Below are 21,756 nucleotides of genomic sequence, written 5' to 3'. Positions count from 1 at the left end.
AAGAGAGCAGGGAGTTGAAGGTGGAGAAGAGTCGGCGAGCGCTGGAGGAGAGGGTATTGATGAGGGTTACAAAGTAGGCTTGCTTGGCAGCATGGAGGGAGGCAGTGTAGGTGAGGAAGGCGGATTTGTATCGGGTGAACACTTGCTGGGATCTGGTTTTGCGCCATAGTTGCTCTAGCGCGCGACTGCATTGCTTGAGGTTTTTGGTACGGTCATTCTGCCAGGGTTGAAACGGTTGGGGTCTAATGTTTCGTGTGGTTAGGGGTGCTAAGCAGTCAAGAGCGGCTGACAGCGAGTTGTTATAGACAGTAGTGGCCAGGTCAGGGCAGGACAGGGGATGGATACTGTCGTAAAAAAATAAATAAATAATAAGAGGGATAAGTGCCCAGCATGCATGGGGCTTTAAAGTAACAGGTAGCACGGGAGTGGTAGTGCAGTATCTGTGGCAGTTGGGATAACAGGTTCACATAAAAATTCAGGGCCTAAACAAGATACTAGATCAGATACAACTGTTAAATCAGTGCAGCTCCACATCAGCAAACAATGCAATAACAGGAGAGCAGGCTAATTCTGGCCATATGTTAGTAAAATTTTGTATGAAATTTGTCATTTTCGAAATGTTCGATTTTTTTTTCTTTTAAATTTAACGATTGTGTTTGATGAGAGAATTCAAAAGAGTAGGATGTAAATTTGTTCTTGAATGAACAAAATTCTAACTGTGCATGTGGTTTTCATTTGGAAAAATACTATACATATTAAAATGAGCATGTTCTAGGCACAAAAGAAATCTGTTTAATACATCCAGTACTCCAATCAAGTAGCAGATTTCAAACTAAATTAGTTAACTCACTGAGGGCAAGATCAAATGCTCTTACAAATGATTTTTGTCCAGCTTTAGATCAGGAAAAAAAAGGCAGCAATTCAAAAAAAGTCAATAGAGGCAGAATCCAATACCAGGTCAAGGACAGGAAGGCAAGTCAGTAATAGCAAGATATATATGGAGTGTAGGTCAGGTAAGAAAACAGATCACTCAGCACTGACCTCAGATAAGACGGAGCTTTAAAGAAGATCTATCATGATCATTTCTGTATTACAGTTCTGTCCTCTATTACACAAAGTAACTCTGCTTTCTAACCCTAGTTATAAATACCGACCTGCCCCTTGTGCTCCTTCTGCGGCTGATCTAACAACAGCTATGAGGGAGACATCTGATTCATAGCTGCAGCTTGTCTTAGGCTTGACTTTCTCAAAACAACCAACGGCAAGAGGAATGCAGAGAGAAGGGGGATGTGTCTGCCTCTGCAGTCCTCCTGCCATTGTCTCAGGAAAGTGTTTACAACTGAGACAAGCTGCAGCCATGAATCGCCCGTCTCCTTCATAGCTGTTGTTGGAGTAGCTGCAGCATGGGGGAAGTGGGGCAGGTTGGTACTCATAATTATGGTTAGAAAGCACTTAGAAATATGGGACAAAATGCTACATGTACTATGTCACATAGGGAAAAAAAAGGTGTAAAGTGAAGGCTGTTGTTGCCCCTTATACACCAGAATGCTAGGCAAATATCTGACTCTTGTGGTTAATAACGGAGCTTGTTGCCTCCTCCAGTTTCAGCACATTCATACCAGTCCATCACTATGATGGGCCCCCTTACTGGATAATGAAATTGTGTGAAAGGTAGGACCAGGCAGCCAAGCTCCACCACAACTTGAAGTGCCAGTTTTGCTTGATCAAAGCAGCTGTCTTCACAAGACCTTGGTTTCTTCTTGTTCAAATATTTTATTGTAAGGCAACAAGCCAGCATTACAGCATAACAACATTAAAGGTTACAGATCAATAGGTCAAAGTGTAGGAGGCAACAGGTGAAAACTGTAGAAAAGATACATCATACATCTGGGAGGTGTACAGGAATGTCCGGAGTCCAACCGTAACCAATGCGGTGGCAAACATTATCTTTACACATGGAGACCTTGGTTTCTTATCCCCAACTGACCATACTTTAGAAGGACAATCTCCATCCCAACCTCCAGTATTAAAAAACGTGGGTGTGGCTGTGTTTCAGCACATCCAAGAAGGAGCCTTATATTGGCCACGCATATAATCATATAATTGTTTGATATAAAGCTTATTTTGAAAAGATTGCAACTTCCAGAATTCAACTTCAATAAACTATTATTTTCCAATCTAGAAATTGTTTTGATAAGCCAATTTGTCTTGGTGGAAAATCCCAGTAGAATTTGAACATATTTACCATGGTGAATGTTCGCTTTTCAGCAAAAGATTATTATTATTATTATACAGTATTTATAAAGCGCCAATGGTTCGCTCAGCGCTGTACATTACAAAGGGGGACAGAACATGTGACAGAACAATACCAATACAATGCAAAACATGAGGGGATCGAGGGCTCTGCTCTTTCGAGCTTACAATCTAGGTGGGAGGGGATAGTGGTACAGGAGGAGCTAGCTGTGGGGGATGGAGTTGTAGGAAGAGTGGAGGAGGTCGGCAGGTTAGCAGGGGGTGGGGTAGGCTTCCCTGAAGAGATGGGTTTTCAGGGTGCGCCTAAAGGAGAGGAGAGTAGGTGATAATCTGATAGGTTGGGGCAGGGAGTTCCAGAGGATGGGTGACACCCTGGAGAAATCCTGGAGGCGGGCATGGGAGGAGGAGACCAGGGAACTAGAGAGAAGGAGGTCTTGTGAGGAGCGGAGTGTGCGTGCTGGGCAGTACTTGGATATTAGGTCAGTGATGTAGTTCGGGGCAGTATGGTGGACGGCTTTGTACGTCAGTGTTAGGATTTTGAATTTGATCCGTTGCACAATCAGAAGCCAGTGGAGGGATTGGCAGAGGGGGGTGGCGGAGATGGAGCGGTTGGAAAGGTGAATGGGTCTGGCAGCCATATTCAGGATCGACTGAAGCGGGGATAGCCAGCGGCGAGGCAGGCCAATGAGGAGGGAGTTGCAGTAGTCGAGTCGTGATATGATGAGGGCGTGGATGAGCTGTTTAGTGGTTTCTGGGGTTAGGAACGCGCGTATTTTGGCGATGTTGCAGAGGTGGAGTCTGCACGAGTTTGTTAAAGATTGGACTTGGGGCTGGAAGGATAGGTTGGAGTCCAGAATGACACCAAGTACTCTGGCCTGCGGGGCGGGTTTGATGGTGGCGTTGTTAGATGTGATGGAGAAGTCAATGGGGGGTGGTGTCCGGGCTGGGGGGAAGACAAGAAACTCAGTTTTGGAGAGGTTCAGTTTAATGAAGTGGAGCGACATCAAGTCTGATATGTCGCTTAGTAGGTGTGTGATTCGGGCAGAGACCGAGGGGGTGAGGTGGGGGGTTGAGAGATAGATTTGTATGTCGTCGGCATAGAGGTGGTAGTTGAAGCCATGAGAGTGTATGAGTTGGCCAAGGGAGGAGGTGTAGATGGAGAAGAGAAGGGGCCCGAGGACAGAGCCTTGAGGGACTCCAACAGAGAGGGGGCGTGAAGGGGAGGTGGTAGCATTATAGGTAACGCTGAAAGAGCGTTGTGACAGGTAGGATGAGAGCCAGGAGAGAGCAGAATCTCTGAGGCTGAGGGAGTGTAGTTTTTTGAGGAGGATCATTTAGAACCCCTAAGGGGGAGATTTACTAAAACTGGTTCCCTCAGAATTTGGTGCACCTGTGCATGGTAGCCAATTAGCTTCTAAATTGTTCAGTTAAGCTTTGAAAATACAGCCTGGAAGCTGATTGGTTTTTATGCAGAGCTGAACCAGATTTTACACACTCCAGTTTTAGTAAATAATCCCCTAAATCAGTTGGTTGCTCATTTATTACATGTATGGACAGCACTTTTGTCTTAATATTGGAACCTACTGCATAGGAAAGAAGGATGAGCCAAGAGGAGTCTTCATTGTTACTATAGGGAAAAATGCTGAGATTAATAATGTGTTCACTTTTCAAAGGAAATTTCCGCCAAAATGCTGTGAAATTTCACTTTGCAAAGAATATTTGTTTCTTTTTATTAAAGTGGTAGTAAACCGCATCCAAAGAAAAAAACAGAAAACATTCCCTGCAAGGCAATGGCATAATGTACTAGTCTGCATTGTATGCTAGTACATTATGTAAAACTTACCTTAAAACAAAGCCCCCCAGCGGGGCACTGTCACCACTGTAAAGGCTTCCATCTTCGCCCGGTCTTCCTTCCAGGTTCGTGAGCTCCAGCCATCTGACTGGCTAAGCCGTGATGACATCACTCCCGCACATGTCCATGGGAGTCACAGGCCACAGCACAGTTCTCTGAAAGAATGGCATGGGTATGCCCCAGTTAAAAGAAAAACCCAAATATCTCCTAAACGGTGTATGTTTAGGAGATATTAATTTTACCTACAGGAAAGCTTTATTATAAGCTTACCTGTAGGTAAAAAATAGCAAAGTGGATTTAATACTGCTTTAATATTATTATTATTATCATTATACAGGATTTATATAGTGACAACAGTTTTCACAGCAAATTAATAGGAGACAAGAGTGGGGGGAGAGAGTGCTAAGACGCATCTACCCTGTGTGCGTTTGGGGATGGACCATCAGCAATGGGGGTTAGTAGAAGGTCCATGTGGAGGTTGTGTCCAAGTCCATCTGTAGTGGGGGGCTTATAGTAGTATGGACTTGTCCGAGGAGATAGACGGCTGTAAGAGCTTGTAGATACTCCTAATGCTGGTAGAGAAGAGAGACAGCAGTCCCACTCTAAGTGTAGACCGGTAAAATCAGGCAGATTTAATGGTAAAATTGCACTCACATAGGTAGGTAACAGCATGTCAAGTAATGGAGGTCCAGTGGAAGCATCAGGTCCTTTGGCCACGCTCTGGGTGTTTTCCCACTGCTCCGGTGGTGTCCAGGGCTGGGGGAGTAGCAGAGGGGCGCAGGAAGGCTCACAGGGATGATGTCTCTGCATGGACTGGGTTTCCAAGATGGCGCTCATCATGCATGCTCACTCCTTCGTCAGGCCTGACTTGACATGCCTACCTGTTACCTACCTATGTGAGTACAATTTTACCATTAATTCTGCCTGATTTTAACTGTCTACACTTAAGAGTGGCGCTGCTGTCTCTCTTCTCTATATAAAAGGAGACAATACAATTACAGTACAGTTCAATTCAGAAGGATTAGGAGGGTCCTGCTTGTGGAGCTTACAATCTAAAGGGGGGACTTTTTTTACAAAAGGTAATACCTGTGGGGGATGAGCTGATGGAGGTGGTTAAAGCAACGTTTTTAGGTAGAGGCAGGGTAGGCTTCTCAGGATAAATTAGTTTTCAGGAATCACCGGCGGACAGGGTAGGCAATAACTGGACAGATTGGGGGAGGGAGTTACAGAGGATGGGAGAGGCTCTGGAGAAGCCTTGGAGGTGAAGGAGGAGACAAAAGAGCTAGGGAGAGGTAGGTCTTGGGAGGAGCGGAGTGGAAGTTTTGGGATATGTCAAGAGTAGATTGTCAATACCCAAATAAAGTGCAAAGAAATTTTTAAAAAAATGCATTTTTGCTTGCACATTATTGGATGGTAGAAGCCAGCAAAGCTTCATCTCATTCACTAAGTGAAAGGAAAATTCCCTTTCAAAGTGAACTGTCCTTTTGTGTTTTGTAAATCAACCCCATTGACTCACCAGCTGTCAAGTAAACAGACCTTCCCAGAAGTCTCTGCTTGGTGATTTGAATTATTTTCTGGATCAGTTTTATTGTAATAAGCACAAAATATTCTCCCGAGAGCTGACATCCTTCGGATCCTTGTATACATTTACATGTCGCACGCGGCACTTTGAGGAGGATCACAGTAAATAATACAGATGTGTCTTGATCGGTATGAAGGATGAGGTGCCCAGTGACGGTATTAGGTGGCACATGAATCATGCATGGCTTGTTTTCCCTTACTGGTCTGCCAATGTAACACTTGTATGGAGCTGCAGTGTATAACCTAGTTCTTCACTTGTGTATTTGTAGCCTGTTCTGCCCTCAGGACAATATCGAGGAGGCTCTACTACTGCTGCTGATCAGCGAATCTATGGTAAGTTATCACGTCACAACTTACACTATTATGAATGTTTTGAAGAGAATATGGTTTTTTTAAGTTCACAGATTTGTATGTGAGTAGTTATTTCACAGAGATTCTCCAGGTATTCTCAGGACCATCCTAATAGCATCATGGTCCCCTGGGCAAAGTAATGCACTGGGGCTCCTACCAGCCTGCCCCAATTTATGCACCTACTCTCAAGAATTAATGTATTGATAGTTGATAGAATTAAACATATATTTATTAGTGCTTTCAATAAAATGTATTTTAATCAATACAAAAATGCCATAAATCAAAGACTGATCTACATAAAGGACACATGACTGGAGGAGGTGGGGGGGGGGGGAGGCAGAAGGGCACAGTAAAGGGAGGAGTCAGGAGGGCACAATACTGGGAACAAGAGGGAACAGTACAGGTTCTTGGAGGCTGCCTGGGCCATCCTGGGACAGCTTAGTAAAAAGCATGACTGTCCCAGCAAATCTGGGACAGTTGGCAAGTATGTTGTAATGCAAAGGTTTCATGGGGCCCCCATGGACCTGGACAACTGGGTAGTGGTCAGGTGTGCCCATGCATAAAGACAGCCCTGAGTATTTTTTATTTATGCTCAACTTGTTACTCCTTTTCCATAAAAAGGAGAAAGACCCCTTCAATGTGTTGGGGAACATTTGTACACTGACCAGAGAGGGGTAATAGTCACAGTATGAGGTTATAATTGCACAGAGATGGTTCCTTTACCACCTGTGCCTATTGGTGAGAGACTGACTTCTATTAGCACATTAATAGTAGAAGCATGATAAGACGTATGTTAGAAAATGACATTTTATATTATGTGAATAGATTAAGGACTTCAAGGAAAGCCGGGCACTTCAGTAAATGTCATACAATGTAGAGTACAGCTATAAAATCCCAACGTGTTTTGGCTGTTTGCTCCTTAGTCATTTTCATGATAAGTTGTCTGTTCGAAAATAACATTGGACATTGGCTGAATGAATTAAAGACTTCAAAGGAAAGCTGGCACTTTGGTAAATGTCAGCAAGTGATCATCCTTTATTATACAGCCATAAAATGCCAACGTCTTTCGGCCGTTCAGTCCTTAGTCATATCCATGACTAAGGCCTGAACAGCCAAATGCTTTGGAATGTTATGGCTGTATTCTAATTTGTATAATAATGGATAACCACTTGCAGACATTTACTAAAATGCTGACTTTCTTTTTAAGTCATCAGAATATCCTAGTAGTGGTTGTATCCCTGTCTCATCCATTTCCAATTATGAATGGATTCAAGAATTGGTATTTCATTTGCAGCCCTAAGAGTTTATCTACTTGAGTTCTAAGGGTTGGTTTACTAAAGGCACATAAGCTGCTCACTTTGCAAGGGAATAATCTCCAGAGTTTAGTGAATGATGTAAAGTTCTGCTGACTTCCACCATCCAATCATTTGCATGCAAAAAAGCTGTTTTTTTATTTTCCTTGCACATGATCCGGTATTCTTTGCAAAGTAAAATTTCACATTAACTACTGTAAGCTCTGGGGAAGATAAAGTGAACAGCCTATTTGTCTTTAATAAATACACTCTCTAGACCCCGCTCGCCTACCACTCCCACTACGAGAGGAGTCTCACTGCTAAAGTGACCCTGTCATAAGAAAAATAAGGGAGCTGCCATTGCTGGAACTCTTTTGAAGATACATGGCATTAGGGATGCACCGAAATTTCGGTAGTCGAAACGTTTCATCCGAAAACACTCGGCCGAAATGAAAAAAAAAAAACCCTAATACAGGTGCCGAAAAAACCCTGCCCCTCGCCACCGCCCACCTCTTGCCGCTGCCCCTCGCCACCGCTGCCGCTCGGTAGTTCTCAGCCTTACCTGAGAGACCATCGAATGATCCCGGCGCTGGGCATAGAGATGAGTGAAGGAAAGATGACCTCCACTCATCTCTATGCCCTTGGAGGACCGGAGCGATGTCACTTCGGTTCCGGCCATTTTTTTTTTTTTTTAATTCACTAGATCAGTGGTCGGCAAGCCGCGGCTCGCGAGCCACATGCGGCTCTTTACCCACTCTAATGCGGCTCTTCTGTGTGCCGGGCGCCTGCTCCCCTCCCTCCTCTCGGTCGGCCGCTCCCCTGCCTCCTCTCGGTTGGCAGCCCCAAAAGTCCGCGCGGACCTTTTAATTCGGCCCGCGGATGTGGCTGTCAGGATGTGTGTAGGCGGGGCAGCGTGCCGAACGTGAGGGGAGGGGAGCTAGGCTCCTCTCACAGTCCGCCCTGAAGACCCGAGCGGCGCGGGAAGACAGCGAGAGGAACGCAAAAGGTAAGTGAATTGACACGGGGGACTTGGCTTACTAGAAGGGGGGGGGGGGGGGGGGATAGTACTGTGGGGGATGAAATACTATATGAGGGATGAATTACTTTATGAGGGATGAATTACTATATGGGGGGATGAAATACTATATGAGGGATGAAATACTATATGAGGGATGAATTACTATATGAGGGATGAATTACTATATGAGGGATGAAATACTATATGGGGGGATGAAATACTATATGAGGGATGAATTACTTTATGAGGGATGAATTACTTTGAGGGATGAATTACTATATGGGGGATGAAATACTATATGGGGGGATGAAATACTATATGGGGGGATGAAATACTATATGAGGGATGAATTACTATATGAGGGATGAAATACTATATGAGGGATGAAATACTATATGGGGGGATGAAATACTATATGAGGGATGAAATACTATATGAGGGATGAATTACTATATGAGGGATGAAATACTATATGGGGGGATGAAATACTATATGGGGGATGAAATACTATATGGGGGATGAAATACTATATGGGGGGATGAAATACTATATGGGGGGATGAAATACTATATGGGGGATGAAATACTATATGAGGGATGAAATACTATATGGGGGGATGAAATACTATATGGGGGGATGAAATACTATATGGGGGATGAAATACTATATGGGGGGATGAAATACTATATGGGGGGATGAAATACTATATGGGGGATGAAATACTATATGGGGGGATGAAATACTATATGGGGGATGAAATACTATATGAGGGATGAAATACTATATGGGGGATGAAATACTATATGAGGGATGAAATACTATATGAGGGATGAAATACTATACGGGGGATGAAATACTATACGGGGGATGAAATACTATACGGGGGATGAATTACTATATGGGCGATGAATTACTATGGGGGATGAATTACTATGGGGGATGAATTACTATATGGGGGATGAATTACTATATGGGGGATGAATTACTATATGGGGGATGAATTACTATGGGGGATGAATTACTATGGGGGATGAATTACGATGGGGGATGAATTACTATATGGGGGATGAATTACTATGGGGGATGAATTACACTATGGGGGGTGAATTACTATATGGGGGATGAATTACTATGGGGGATGAATTACTATATGGGAGATGTATTTTCAGTTTTAAAAATGTGGCTCTCAAAATAAATTTCAATCATGGTTTTGGCGAGATTTGGCTCAGTTGAAAAAAAAGGTTGCCCACCACTGCACTAGATCAATGCTTTTTTTTGATCCAATGCTTTACATTGCAGAGGAGAGATATGGGGTCTTATTGACCATAAAGAGGACCTGTAACTCATTATTTCTATCACATGGGATGCATGCATTTCTTGTGATAAGAATAAAAGTAATTCAATTTTTTTTTAAAGGGACATTGAAAAAAAAACATTAAATAAAAAAAAAAAAAGTTTAAAGTGCCCCCGTCCCCCCATGCTCGCACATAGTGGTGAACGCATACGTAGGCCATGCCCATATATGTAAATGGTGTTCAAACCACACACGTGAGGTATCGCCATGAACGTCAGAGCAAGAGCAATAATTCTCGCACTAGACCTCCTCTGTAACTTCACACTGCTAACCTGTAGAAATTTTTAAAGCATCACTCATGGAGATTTTTAACCTCCCTGGCGGTATTCCCGAGTGTAGCTCGGGGTAAAGTTTCAGTACCACAAGCGGTAACCCCGAGCTACACTCGGGAATACACTGCAGCGCTGCTTCGGGATCCCTCTTGCACTTACCTTTTCCTGCGCTCCCGCGATGTCCCCCCTGCAGTGTCCCCGGCAATGTAATCCGGCGGATGCCGGCATCTGTCATCTGGGTTCTGTCCCCTGCGAGCGTCGGGACGTACAGGGGACGGAACAGCGGGAAATTTGAAAATGACAAAAAGTGACATTCACTAAAATCACTAAAATCACATAGTATAACATTACTGTATCAAACCATTTCACATACATTTTGTCCCGAGTGCTTTGTCCTGTGCCCTGCCTGCATTTTTACTGTTCTTTCTGCCTGGAAACTGAGAAACGTCCATGGCGTCCAAAAAGCGTCCCTTTTAGGTCAGAAGTGGTTTTAGACCGGCTAGAGAACAGCGATAGTAAATTAGAACCACTTGCAGAATTGAGTGATAATGATTCGTGGGGGAAATTCGTCATCAGACACTGAAAACGATTTTGCGACTTTGCTCAGTGATGTGCGAACTTGGCGCTCTATTTCAAATTTCAGTGTTTTTGGTTTGAATATATTATTGAATTACATTTATTATTATATTATTTTTTATGATTATTTATTAAATTATAATTTATGATTTCGTGTTTCAAATTTTATCCTGTTGTTTAGATGTTTACTACACTCTTGTTCGGACAGATTTCAGTGAGTTATTCCTAAAAATTACAGGCCTACAATATAAAACGCCAAATTTCCATGCAAAATAATGGTACCGCTTTTAGCACCAAAAATCTGAATTAATCATACCGCCAGGGAGGTTAAGTACCGCAGTTTCACGCCAGTCCACGAGCGTGTGCAATTTTAAAGCGTGACATGTTGGGCATCTATTTACTTGCTGTAATATCCTGTTTCATATTTTACAAAAAAAATGGGGTATATATTTTTTTTTAATCAAAGTGTAGTTTTCTCCAAAAATATATATTCATTTTTAAAAACTACGCATTTTAGTTTCGGTTTTCGGCCAAGTGCATTTTGAATTTTCGGTTTCGGCACTCAAATTTTAATTTCGGTACACCACTACATGGCATGGCTTTGTCTGGCATTAATACTTTTGAGTCTATAGCATTTTTCACACTGACCATCACACTATGTACTGTGAGCTGTAAATATAATAATTTTTGGCAGGGGTTCTCTGAAGCCAAAAAGTTATTTCAAGGGTTCCTCCATGTTAAAAAGTTTGAGAAAGGCTGGTCTGTAGGGTTGATATACAGTGCATTTACCTCTGTAGAGTTTGCTTGCACTCTACAAGGGTATTTTCCCCAGAGCTTAGGGAATGTGGTTAAGCTTCACCACCTTTACAAGTGTCTGTAGTGCAATGCAATGATTTGGCATAATCATTTGTGGTGGCATGGAGATTACTGGAAGCTGGCTTAAATGGTGACAACCATAGGAGAAAGAGGCAAAGGTGGAAACCCTGTGGAGCTGGAATATATATAAAAAACACTTTGAGACCTTTCTATTGAGTTAAGGGGTCACATAAAATCCGGTGAGTGGAGTGGCACTTTGGCATCTGTGATGTTTGGAGTGGCACCTTGAGTTCACACTCAAGACTTGAGACACTGGATTTTGCTATAGGTACACAGGCCAAGGATTGGGATTGCCACAAGAAGATTTGTATACTTTTTTCTATATGAACTGTGGGGCAGCAAAATGACACTTTATTAGGAACACTTTAGATTACTGCTTTGGCACAGAAGATTTATATGTTTATTATATATGAACTGTGGCACAATTAATAAGACACTTTATTGAAATTACTTTCTTCTTATTATTATAATTTATTGTAAAATTATTCTAAAGGAAAGTTATACTCGCAACAAAAGTGCCTTTATTACGGAATATCCAAATTATGCTTCATTGTAATTATGGTGGGAAGTCTTAAAAATATATTAACATGTCTATACTTACTTGCTCTGTGTAATGGTCTTGCACAGAGCAGCCCTGATCCTCTTCTTTTTGGGTCCCGTGCCTGTGGTCCTGGTTCCTCCCCCTTGCCGAGTGCCTAAAGTAGCAAGCCTCTTGCTATATGGGCACCCAGTCGGTCTCGCTTCTGAGCCACACTGTGTGTGTCCATTCACACAGAGAGCTTGGCTTGGCCCTGCCCCCTTTTACTCATCATTGGATCACTGGCTGTGATTGACAGCAGCTGAAGCCAATGGCCCCACCAGAGAGCCGAGGCTCTAGTGCACAGCGCTGGATTGCGATGGGGCCCAGGTAAGTATTGGGGGGGGCTGAAGGGCTGCTGGCCACAAGTTTTTTTACCTTCAAGCATAGAATGTATGCAGGTAAAAAACCTTGAGCCTTTGCAACCACTTTAACATTTGAGTACAGGACTGCTATGAGGCACCCAAGCAGGCTCGCTCCTGAGGTGCGCTCTGTGTCCATTCACACACAGGGCATGGCTGGACCCTGCCCCACTCTTTCCTCATTGTCTCGCTGGCTATGATTGACAGCATTGAGAACCAATGGCTCTTGCTGCTGTGTGAGCTAATGAGGAGAGAGAGACCCCAGAGAGCCGTGGCTCTCATGAACAGCGCTGGATCGAGATGGGGCTCAGGTAAGTATAAGAGAGAACTGAGGGGGGAGCTGCACCCAGGAGGTTTTTTACTTAAATACATAAGATGCATTAAGGTAAAAATCCTTGAACCTTTAGAACCACTTTAATGATTATTGGTAAGGTTCCCACAGATGAAGGAATAATAATGATGCACAAAGAATTGTATAATATTTTTTTACAGTGTAAATTAAAGCAAAACATCACTCTCTCAGTCAGCATGGACTATTTTTAATCCTTATGCTGCTAGCATTATTAAATAGATATATCATATTTACTTGTTTTAAACATTTTTTTTACATTTCTTTAGTTACTTCCTGGTCTCCATGCCTAGGTAAATGATGTCATACATCCCAGCAGTCTTCAGGAGGGGAGGGTTCTCAGCTCAGCCTATGCCTGAGCTAAGGGCAGATGGATTACAGGAAGTAAATGTTACATGAATCATCTGCCCTTACTCAAGATGGCCACTGTCAGAAATACCAGGGGGTGTCTTTCAAATTGATTTCTCAGCAAAATAAAGCACAGAGACATGGATGGATGGGCAAGTTTGCTTTGAATATTAAAAATGAATTAAAAATCATTTTTTGTTTTGTAGTTCTCAGATGCAATACAGTTCCACTTTAATGAGGTTTATTTATCTATTATTTTTTATTACTGGTATGGAAATAAAGTTCTTATGGGGGTTGATTTACTAAAGGTAAATACACGGTGCACTTTGCAGTTGCACTCATTTGTCTTAGTAAATGTAAATGTGGTGAAGCTTGACTTTGTAAATAATACTCAATCAGGTGCAAGGGAAAAAAAGCATTTTTGCTTGCACATGATTGGATGATGAGAATCAGCAGAGCTTTACTACATTTATTAAGCTCTGTGGAAAATGAGGGCAACAGCACTTGCAAAGTGCACAGTCTATTTGCCTTTAGTATACTACCCCATGGTATTACTATTTTTCTATTTGGATTATAGATAGGTGTTCAGCAGGTGATCTGGGATATAGGATTGTTTCACCATAAGCGCAGAGCTTTTTTTTAATATACAGTGAGGAACACAAGTATTTGAACACCCTGCGATTTTGCAAGTTCTCCCACTTAGAAATCATGGAGGGGTCTGAAATTCACATTGTAGGTGCATTCCCACTCTGAGAGACAGAATTTAAAAAAAAATTCAGGAAATCACATTGTATGATTTTTAAAGAATTTATTTGTCTTGCACTGCTGAACATAAGTATTTGAACACCTGAGAAAATCAGTGTTAATATTTGGTACAGAAGCCTCTGTTTGCAATTACAGAGGTCAAACGTTTCCTGTAGTTCTTGACCAGGTTTGCACTGCAACAGGGATTTTGGCCGACTCCTCCACACAGATCTCCTCTAGATCTGTCCGGTTTCGGGGCTGTTGCTCAGCAACACGGAGTTTCAGCTCCCTCCAAAGATGTTCTATTGGATTTAGGTCTGGAGACTGGCTAGGCCACTCCAGAACCTTGATATGCTTCTTACGGAGCCACTCCTTGGTTATCCTGGCTGTGTGCTTCGGGTCGTTGTCATGTTGGAAGACTCAGCCATGACCCATCTTCTATGCTCTGACTGAGGGAAGGAGGTTGTTGCTCAAAATCTCACAATAAATGGCCCCATTCATCCTCTCCTTAATACAGTGCAGTCGTCCTGTCCCCTTTGCAGAAAACCACCCCCAAAGCATGATGTTACCACCCCCATGCTTCACAGTAGGGATGGTTTTCTTGGGATGCAACTCATCCTTCTTTTTCCTCCAAACACAATGAGTGAAGTTTAGACCAAAAAGTTCTACTTTGGCATCCACGTTTTGCTTCATCCATTTTGTACCGCTCACAACGGACGGGAGGTCTTGGCCTCCCCAACTTTTGGCTATATTACCTCTCTGCTCGTTTTGCGCAATTATCACAATGGGCTACTATTAATTCTCAAATCCCATGGATCAAGTTTGAGTCTCAATCAATACGCCCATTTTATTTACCGGGAATTCTATGGTCTAAAATTTCCCCCCGATCGCTTACTTTTCATAACTCCATAGTGACTCATTCGCTGACTCTCTGGTCCAAATACAAATCTAAATTGAATCTAGTCTTTCTTACCCCCCCAGGTGTTTCATTTTTTGGTGACCCCACTTTTGTTGTAGCTTTTTCTTCCCCTCAACAGTTTCGTTGGTGGTATGATCGATCCTTTATCAGATTATCGGATTTTCAAAGAGGAGGATCTTATATTACCTTTGATATGCTACGTGTGTTGTTTGATGTTCCTCTTCGCGAGTACCTTCGCTACCGACAGATTAGACATTTTTTTAATTCACACTTTGGCCTTATGCCATCTTCCCCGATTTCTTTTTTTGAACGTATCAGCCGTGACTCTCCTAGGGGTAGGGGTCTTATCTCAGATCTTTATCTCCAATTTTTGATCTGCCTTTTTCATACACCCCCCTCTTATCAACAAAAATGGGAGGAGGATTGTGGTATCACTTTTTCAGAGGGGGATTGGGATTCCATGGTGGATAATATATGCAAGAGTTCTAGATCTCTTTCGGTTCGTGAGACAACCCTTAAGGTTTTAACCAGATGGTATTACACCCCATCAAGACTACATGTATTGTTCCCACAAACGTCCCCTTTATGTTTCCGGGGCTGTGGCCTCACAGGTACTTTGGTTCATATATTCTGGGAATGCCCGACCATATCTTTGATTTGGTGTAAGATATCTGAGGTGGCTACCTCACTGTCGGGTACCCCGATACGATTGTCCATACAGACCTGTTTATTGGGGGCCAATATCCCAGGGGTCTCTGATGCCAATCTGAGATTGATACATACATTATGTATTGCCACCTTATGGTCTATTGCCTTACACTGGAGGTCCAATGCTGTACCCTTGGACTCCGTTTTACACAGAATTGATACTGTAATGCTCATGGACCGCATTCATTATACCCTACTGGATAAGATGCACTTATATGATAAAAAATGGGAGTCATGGAGAGATTGTAGACACTTATTGCATGTTTAACAATATTCTCAGTAAAAGTTGCCTGACATGTACTGTTGACGGATGTATCTTTTAGCTTATCTTATTGTTCACGTATTTCATGCACTCGTAATTTACTCTTTTCCCTTTTTTTTTTTTTTTTTTTTCTCTCTCTTTCTTATGTTAATATACTTTTCTGTATTGTACATTTCAAAAGTGCCTTGTTTTCGTTGAAAATAACACTTGAAAGTGTGCTGTTGTTTTACAGTCTACTTATATTCAATAAAATCGTTTGTAAACAAAAAAAAAAAAAGTTCTACTTTGGTATCATCTGACCACATGACTTTCTCCCATGGCTCCTCTGGATCATCCAGATGGTCATTGGCAAACTTCAGACGGGCCTGGACATGTGATGACTTGAGCAGGGGAACCTTCTGTGCAATGTATGGTTTGAAACCATGACGGCGTAGTGTTCTACTGACAGTGACCTTTGAAACTGTGGTCCCAGCTCTCTTCATGTCATTGACCAGCTCCTCCCTTGTAGTTCTGGGCTGATTCCTCAACTTTCTTATCATCAGTGATACCCCACGAGGTCACATCTTGCATGGAGCCCCAGTCCGAGGGAGACTGACAGTCGTCTTTAGCCTCTTCCATTTTCTAACAATTACTCCAACAGTTGATCTATTTTCACCAAGCTGCTTGGCAATTGCCCCGTAGCCCTTTCCAGCTTTGTGGAGGTCCACAATTTTGTCTCTGGTATCTTTTGACAGCTCTTTGGTCTTGCCCATGGTAGTAGTTGGCATCTGACTGACTGTGGGGTGGACAGGTGTCTTTAAAGAGCTCAGACAGGTGCTACTAAGTTAGATGAATGAGTGGAGTAGAGGTGGACTTTTTAAAGGCAGAGTAACAGGTCTTTGAGAGCCAGAATTCTTGCTGTTTCTTAGGTGTTCAAATACTTATGTTCAGCAGTGCAAGACAAATAATTTCTTTAAAAATCATACAATGTGATTTCCTGAATTATTCTGTCTCTGAGTGGGAATGCACCTAAAATGTGAATTTCAGACCCCTCCATGATTTCTAAGGGAGAACTTGCAAAATCACAGGGTGTTCAAATACTTCTGTTCCTCACTGTATATATATCGATAAATTTGACAATATTATTATTATTATACAGGATTTATATAGCGCCAACAGTTTGCTCAGCGCTTTACAATATAACGGGAGACAATACAGCAACAATACAGTTCAATACAAGAGGGATGTGAGGGCCCTGCTCCTTGGAGCTTACAATCTAGGAGTAGGCAAAAAAGCTGCTCTGTTTCCATTATCTGTACTGCCATGGCCCAATCTGACACCAACTACCTACCAGTAAATCCTTCCTTGGGAATTGACAACTTTGACCAATTTTGCAGGAGCATGAAAATTGTAACTGGGGCTCAAGGACATCCATTTGGCCCTAGGCTCCTGTATAGGAATTTATAGAATGTATACTTTATGGATCATCGTATTCTGTCATTGCTTCATTCTTCATCGGTCATGCATGACACCCAGGAAACAAGAATTTTGTGAAGGAGTTGTCATTAACAGTAGTCTCCATGTTTGTGTCATGACAGGTTCACTTAATGAATAACAAGTGTTGCAGATGACATACAGTACTTCATTGTCCTGTTCTGCATGCATTTTTCTTGAGATTATTATATTATAAAGTATATATTCTATAAATTCCTATATAGGATGATGTAAGTACAGTGGTGTTAATGCATATAAAAGCACAGAAACGGAAGTGCTACAACATGTATAAATCAGTGGTTCATATAGTGAACTCGGTGTAGAGTTATTCACCCTGAGGTCATCACAGAGGACAAGGGGGCACTCTTTACATCTGGAGGAAAAGAAATGTAATCTCCAAACATGGAAAGGTTTCTTCACAGTAAAAGCTGTGAAAATGTGGAATAGACTCCCTCAAGAGTTGGTTCTGGCCAGCTCAGTGGATTGCTTTAAAAAAGTCCTGGATTCTTTCTTGGATACACAGAATATAACTGGATATAACATTTATAGGTAAAGTTGATCCAGGGAATATCCAATTGCCTCTCCGGGGATCAGGAAGGAATTTTTTTCCCTGCAGGAGCAAATTGGATCATACTTTGCTGGGTTTTTTTGCCTTCCTCTGGATCAACTGTGGGTATAGGATTATAACTTTTTTTTTTTAATGGTTGAACTGGATGGACTTTTGTCTTTTTTCAGCCAGACTAACTATGTAACTATGAATTAAAATTGAATTAGTAACAGGAAGTCAGCTGTGTGTAGGAAAATGTCTCTCCCGCGATGTTCCCGTCATCTTAATGATATTATGCTCTGACGGGCTCCTGAGGCTTTTAAGTTTATCCATGTATGACATTAAAAGCTCTTTCATGTGATTTAGCGTGCAGATAATTTTTACTGGCACTATAAAATGCAGTGAAGGTAATAGATGTATGTCTTGATTACATAACCGTTCTGGTAAGCTCTGAAGCATTAAAAAGATTTAGGTCTAGTTCACACGGGCCTCAGCTTGTAAACACTTACCTGCAGAGCAATGTGCACAGCAAGCATTTACAAAGTATTTTAAAAGCTTTCAGTCAGCTTCAAGCAGCTCACTTCAATCCTTTATAGTGTCATTAAACCCACATCATTAACGTGCTGTTCATACTCACTCAGCCACTATGAGATTCATTTGCTGTATTCTACAAAAAGCTGGTTGATCCTGCTATTCTCTGTCTCCCCGCTCTAGTCCACTTCCACTCCCTCCCTCCTCCTCCTCCATGCCCACTAACCAACTAAACACAATGGGAATGGGATATTACATCTTGATTGATGGAGGCTTCACCTCTATGTTATTCAAAGACACAGGCTGGAAAGGTGTGGGATAGCCAGTGACTGGCAGAAATTGGCCCACATGTATTATTGCTAAAAAATAAAGATTTTATTTCAAGTCTATATTTATATGGCAATTTAAAACATTTTATTGATAGTATTTATTTTAGTCTGTATCCCAAAGGCTGTTTTTTTTATTTTTAACATGTGACTAGCAGCAGAGGACTAAAAGCTCCTCCTGCTTATGTGTCCCTGCAGACAGGCTGTGTCATGTGACAGGTGTATATCGATTAGGAAAAAGGTATTTAGATATTTTTTTTAAATTAAAATAATTGCAGTGTCATCAGCCATATACAGAAATAGAAGGGACAATGTAAATTACACAGTGTGTGTTTAAAGTACCAGCCAGTTCAAGGTTGCAAGTATTTATTCCAAATCATAAAGTAATCATGAAGGCTTAGGTTTGCCGGCATTCAGTCTGTAGATGAGAACTCTACAATGCGAATACTCTGATCAGCCATAACATTGTAATATAGTTACATAGTTGGTAATATTGATTAACCACTTGAGCTCCAGAGGATTTACCCCCCCTTAATGACCACGCCTCTTTTTGCTACTCTGCGCTGCACTAATTCAACTGATAATTGCGCGGTCATGCAATGCTGCACCCAAACGAAATTTACGTCCTTTTTTCACACAAATAGAGCTTTCTTTCGGTGTAATTTGATCACCTGTGCGCTTTTTATTTTTCACGCTATAAACAAAAAAAGGCCAAAAATTTTGAAGAAAAACAATATTTTTTATTTTGAGCTATAAAAAATATATAGTAAACTCAAAGTTGGTTATAAATTTAGGCCAAAATGTATTCTGCTCCATGTTTTTGGTAAAAAAAATCCCAATAAGTGTACATTGATTGCTTTTTGTGGAAGTTATAGCGTCTACAAACTATGGTATAAATACTGCAATTTACGCCATTTCTTTGCTATACAGCGCTGCGCTAGTTTAACGGACAATTGCGCGGTCATGCAATACGGCACATAAATGAAATTTACATCCTTTTTTCCCCACAAATTGAGCTTTCTTTCGGTGGTATTTGATCGCCTGTGCAGTTTTTATTTTTTGCGCTATAAAAAAAAGGCTAACAATTTTGAGGAAAAAAAAACAATATTTTGGACTTTTTGCTATAAAACATGTCCAGTAAAAAAAAATGCAAAAATCAAATTTAGTCATAAATTTCTGCCAAAATGCATTCTGCGACATGTCTTTGCTAAAAAAAAACCCAATACGTGTAAATTAATTGGTTTACGTGAAAGTTATAGCGTTTACAAATGGCGGGAAAGATACTGGGATTTTTAGGGTTTTTTTTATACTAATAATGGCGGCGATCAGCGAATTATGGCGGCGATCAGGGACTTATGGCAGCGACCAGCGACTTATGGCGGGACTGCGGGACTGCGGCGGACATTTTGACATTGGGGGGTACTGACTTGGGGTCACTGACATCCCCAAAAACACTAATACAGTGATCAGTGCAAAAAAAAAAAAACTGACACTGTACTAATGGCAATGGGGAGGAAGGGGTTAACTTTATTTTTCAGGGAAGGGTTATAGGAGTGAGGGGAGTGTTTTACTAGGGGGCGGGGTTGTGTGCTGGGAGGGACAAGGCTGATCAAGAAAGAGAAACTGTTCTTTCTTGATCAGCTCATTCTCGAGCTGAGAAGGAAGTGACAGACAGCACAGCTACTGCAGCTGTGCTGTCTGTCACTGTTTGCCGCCGATCGCCGGGACATAGCCGCTAAGGAGCGGCTGTGACCCGGCGACTGACATCTGCGGCAGTGATCCGCGGGACAAATAGGGCGGCGGCGCGCCTCGCGCGCGCCCCCTATTTGTTTACAAAACACACGTCTTAAAACGTGGTTTTGCCTGTGAGTGCCGCCCTACCGCCGTATATGTACAGTGGCTGGGCGGCATGCGGTTAAAGACTCAACCTGTGTCGGTGTGTTTGTGTGTGTATGTCTCCATCACTTCCCATATTCCTGTATTTTGTGTTCAGTAAGGTTTTTGAAATTAGTGAAACTTCCCGCTGAAACCACCAATTGTGGAAGGGAGTTCCACATCCTTACTGCTCTAACAGTAAAAAACCCTCTACACCATTTAACCACTTGCCTACCGGGCACTTTTACCCCTTTCCTGCCCAGTCCAATTTTCAGCTTTTAGCTCTGTTGCAATATGAATGACAATTGTGTGGTCATGCAACACTGTACCCATATGAAATTTTTATAATTTTTTTCACATAAATAGAGCTTTCTTTTGGTGGTATTGAATCGCCACTGAGTTTTTTACTTTTTACTAAATAAAAGAAAAAAAACCCTGAAACTTTTGAAAAAAAAAACCCGCACTTTTCTTCATTTCTGTTATAAAATTTTGCAAATAAATAACATTTCTTCATAAATTTAGGTAAAAATGTATTCTGCTACATTTCATTGGTGAAAATAATAAAAATAATTTGTAATTTTTTTTTCAAATTTTTTTTATTATTACATTATTTTTTCTTTTTTTTACTATTTTTTTTTTCAACATACTGTGACCAAAGCAATACAATGTTACCATAGTAACGTTGAACTACTCTGGACAAGTGATCAGGATTTTTCCAGTCTTTTTAGAACACTTGTCACAAGGGTACAGTCTGTTGTGTTGCTAACAATACCGTCTTGTCTATTGTACCCCTTCTTTTCCATAGTAAAAACTGAGGAGAAGAATGTATTTAATACAGTTGTCTTCTCTCTGACACTTATGACCAACTTCCCTTGATCATCTTTTATGGGGATTCGTTTTGCTCTCTTCTGTTATGTTTGTCGTGGTTTGTTTTTGCTGCTATGATCACTCTCTTAAATTTCTTTTTGCGTTCTTTATACTTCTGGAATGATGGTGTCCCCTCTGCCTTATATTTTTTAAAAGACAATTTTTTCTCTTTAATGTGCCTTTTTACACTTGAATTTAGCTACCCAGATTTAATATTAGTTCTTTTGTATTTGTTGCTTTATTTATTGGAATACACTGGCTAATGCCAATAATTAAAATATGCTTCAAGCACTCCCACTTTTCCTCTGTGTTTTTTGTTTCTAGAATATCTTCTCATTTAATGTCTTGCAGTACAGAGCGCAGTTTAGTAAAGTTTGCTCTCTTGATATTTAATGTGCTTGTCCTAACCTGTTGTCTGCTTTTCTTGTCCCTGACAGTGAATG

The 21,756-nt window shown here is 41.6% G+C and overlaps 1 protein-coding gene across 1 annotated transcript in view; it reads left to right on the top strand.

Moving 5' to 3' along the window:
* TTC7A (tetratricopeptide repeat domain 7A) overlaps positions 1 to 21,756 on the top strand; it is a 592,416-nt gene that overhangs the window by 132,176 nt on the left and 438,484 nt on the right. The window contains exon 8 of the mRNA XM_089653910.1: positions 5,956 to 6,019. Coding sequence (XP_089510036.1) covers positions 5,956 to 6,019 — 64 coding nt within the window. The remainder of the gene's footprint in view (positions 1 to 5,955; positions 6,020 to 21,756) is intronic.

Source organism: Staurois parvus, unplaced genomic scaffold, assembly GCF_062004578.1.
Source record: "Staurois parvus isolate SC_StPar_1 unplaced genomic scaffold, SC_StPar_1.0 ptg000727l, whole genome shotgun sequence".
Taxonomy (NCBI): Eukaryota; Metazoa; Chordata; class Amphibia; order Anura; family Ranidae; genus Staurois; species Staurois parvus.
This window is presented reverse-complemented; position numbering and strand designations above follow the sequence as displayed.